The sequence below is a fragment of the Myotis lucifugus genome, unplaced genomic scaffold (assembly GCF_000147115.1).
Source record: "Myotis lucifugus unplaced genomic scaffold, Myoluc2.0 scaffold_2221, whole genome shotgun sequence".
NCBI classification, from domain to species: domain Eukaryota; kingdom Metazoa; phylum Chordata; class Mammalia; order Chiroptera; family Vespertilionidae; genus Myotis; species Myotis lucifugus.
In genome coordinates, this window is record NW_005873269.1 from 3,318 (window position 1) to 7,016 (window position 3,699).

The 3,699-nt window shown below is 40.6% G+C and overlaps 1 protein-coding gene across 1 annotated transcript; it reads right to left on the reverse strand.

The window, feature by feature from the left end:
• Positions 1 to 620: 620 nt before the first annotated feature.
• CCDC179 (coiled-coil domain containing 179) lies at positions 621 to 3,482 on the reverse strand (the record flags this gene model as incomplete). The annotated part of the gene is made up of 3 exons (XM_006108394.1): positions 3,438 to 3,482; positions 1,798 to 1,842; positions 621 to 725 (listed from the first exon to the last, which is right to left on the reverse strand). Coding segments are annotated over exons 1-3 (195 nt in total), but the record flags the coding sequence as incomplete, so codon positions are not given.
• Positions 3,483 to 3,699: the final 217 nt, after the last annotated feature.

Below are 3,699 nucleotides of genomic sequence, written 5' to 3' on the forward strand. Positions count from 1 at the left end.
TCAGATACAATCCAGATATGAAAATCACTAATAGCCAATATCACTAATATCTGGGGGAAATTTGATAGAAACATTTTTTTTTTCTGTGAGTCAGGCAACAAATACTAGGAACAGAAAGAATTCGTGGGAGATGAAGATAACAGTTTGGCTCAAAGTCATTTCTAAACATAATGGGTGTAACAGAAATGTTAAACATGGGGATTTTCTTTTCGTAGACTTACGCTCTGTTTGGTGTAGAGTTTTTTGATGTGTTCAGGCCTAGTCTGAATAACCATCTGGCAGAAGATTTTGTCATTTATTTTCCAATTAATATAATCCAAAATACTTAAGTGAATAATTTTGTCAGATAGTATATGGCAAAGCAAAAAATGGAATCCAGAACATGGTTTCAAAGACCACACTCTTCATTAAACCACAGCACCTCCAGGGATGATTACAAAGGAGATTTCAATAATAGATGAGAATTTCATTAGAGGAGCTTTAAGGTACCTTCCCAGACTGCAAGTACACATTTCTCAAAGGAAAGTGGAAAAACACAATTTAGAGTCTTACATAAATTAAGAATGAGGATATCTGGTGCATTAAGGGCCCATTCATTAGATGGAAGTCTTCATACTTACTAGGAGCCCTGGTTCTGGAACAGGAGCGGGCTTTGCAAACCGCTTATTAAGTTTCATCTTCTCTTTCTTTAGGGCTTTCATATTCTGAATACGTTTATTTATGGACTTGTGGAAAATAAAAAAATAAAAAATATTTTTATAACAAAAAAGTAACATGCTGATTATATTTTTGGTTTATGTCAATAAAAAAGATGAATCAATCAGTGCATATGACTTACAAAGCTACATAAAAGTAGGAAAAAAATCTTCTTTTCAAATGTGTGGTTTATAGGTGAAAAAACATATGGAACTATCAGTAGAATTTTCAAAAGAGACTATTTACTCTTAATCCCTACTTTACCAACCATTTAGCACATTTAGATAGATCCATTAAAGGCCCTAAAAGGGCATGACCAGTATGGCTTAGCGGTCGAATGTCATTCTAGGAACCAATGTTCTATTCCTGGTCAGGGTACATGCCCAGGTTGCGGGCTTGATCCCCAGTAGGGGGCGTGCAGAAGGCAGTGGATCTATGATGTTTCCCTCTCATTTATGTTTCTATCTCTCTAACCCTCTCCCTCCTTCGCAAAAAAAATAAAAAAAAAATAAACATAAAGTAAAAAACCCAAAGGGATTTTTATAGTAATTAGAGAACAAAATCCATGCACATTCTTTAGTTCTCTTAAATGCTGCATATCACACAGAGCTTTTTTTATGTCCCCGCTGTATGACATCTATAAGTAGCAGGTACCTAAGGGATCACACTAGGATGCATTGAAGATAATGAAAGAATATTAAGGTGAAGAGGATATGAATAATAGGAACTTTTATATACTGCCAATAGGAGAGTATTTGGTACAATTGATTTGAAAACAATGAGGCCTTACTTCATAACAATGAAAAACTCTCTTTTCCTATGATCCAATTATCTACTCCTGCGAATAATAAAGCGAAACTTTTGTTCACTGAGAAAAAAAAAGACATACTGGAATGTTTGCAATAGCATTGTTTATTATAGGCAAATGTGCAAACTACCCACTGCCCATCAACAGTAAGTCACAAGATTCCAGAGTCCCCAGAAAGATAACACAGAAGTGTCTATCTAATAAAGGTTCTCTCATATCTGGACCATCACACATAAAGGAACAAGATAAAGTCACAATTTTGAAATACCCAGAATGATTTATTTAAACATTACCTGCCTTTCAGTGACATCTGAAGGACGAGAAATTCTTGGTCCTTCCTACAAAATATGTGCAATAATTTTTTAAAAAAACCTATCAAGTCATGAGCAAACAGAAAGATTAGTTATTATAACAGGAAGTATATGGGTACAGATTTTATTAATATACTAGAGACCCGGTGCACAAATTAATGCACCAGTGGGGTGCCTCGGCCTGGCTGGTGATTGGAGCTGATCGGGGCTGTCTCTCCCAGTCCCAATCAGGCCAATGGGGGCCAGCCGGCTGGGGAGGGACCACAGGAGGGCTCCAGAGCATGTTTGGCCAGTCTCGCACAGTCCCCATTGGCCAGACCCCAGCAGCAAGCTAACCTACCGGTTGGAGCGTCTGACCCCTGGTTGTCAGTGCGCATCATAGTGACTGGTGAAATGGTCAAACGTACAGTCGAACGAATGGTCAGACACTTAGCATATTACGCTTTTATTATATGGGATGCATATTATGTTGATGGCAAGTGGCAAGAGCAGAAGAATATCAAGGTAAAAACCAGGTTGGAGATTGTTGATAGTACTAGAAGAGAACCAGCTATGAACAACATTATTGACATGAAAATTGATAAAGGGAAGCTTCATTTAAAATGGAGTTGGAGACCAGAAGGAGGAGACCTCAGGCAGTACCACTTGACATTAATTACAGACCCTATCAGGAAGACCTGTCACTTATGGGTCTCAACAGGAAGAGACTTACCACTCCAGCAGGAGGAAGAAAGGTTTTCTTCCTTGCAACTCAGCCAATGAGAAACCACTTTCACTTTTCCCCCCAATGGGGTTCCTTTCAAAACAATCTCTACCAACTTCCTCCTTTTTCTCTATAAAATTCCTCTCCTTTGCTTGTTGGATTAACCTATAGTTTTTGCTATTGCATACTTGTCTAGAATAGCGATTCTCTTACTATTCTCAGGTATAGCCATTATGCTGCTAACATAGTTGTCTGTTTTATTTTTTGGACAACACAGGGAACATATTGACTACAGAGATTTATTCTGGAAGAACAGATGTAGGATAAATCCAAACATTCATGTTTCTGTTGGTACATGACTTCAATGGTGCCATGCTGATCTTTGCTTAAGGAACTGGTTTTTAGTCCAGGTTCTAAAGCCTGGGAAAACTGGGGTGATTGAGAAACTCCACTAGATGGTTTGATTTTCTGAGGCACAGCGAGTTTGGCTGGTAGTTAATAGGTTTCCACATCTCCCCCCGCAACCCCAAATTTCTAAATTATAAAATAAATACTTCCCTCTGTCCTCATTTTGATCAGTTGTTTAACCCAGAGACCTAAAAGTAACCTCCTCCCCATCTGAATATTGAGAAGTTCATCCTTTTTCCCACCTCTGTAACTCCCACCCCACCTTATAGGTTGTTCTCAATGTGTCAGTTCACAAACATGATGGAACAGTGGCGGCACCTATAAGGCACAATGTAGGGCTTTTCCTTATCCTGGGCAGGGCAGGTTTTGAAGCCCAGGATCAAGTCTGTCTACTGCACCAGGGATTTCCAACCCCCCAGCACCAAACGGCATGCTCTACTGGCTGCTCTGGCCTACGAGCTCATAGCCTGGGCAAGGGTGACCGAGGTGGGGTTAAGGGCAGGAGACTCACGGGGTTAACTTGGGTGCTTTCATCCCCTATACAGTGCAGGCACATGCTTCAGAGCCTCAGAGCGCTCCTGGCGCCCACTGCGCGATCTCCACCAAGTAATTGCAGGCAGGCCACCTGCTCCTAGGAGCCCCGCCCTATCTCATCACAATTCTCTTTATCCTCCCCCCTGTGAGCCCCGCCCTCCCTTTAGCTGTCTTCCCATCCCAATGAAAGGAAGGTGAAGTCTCCAGCTGTCTAGCTGTCTAGAGAGCACCAGTGGCAT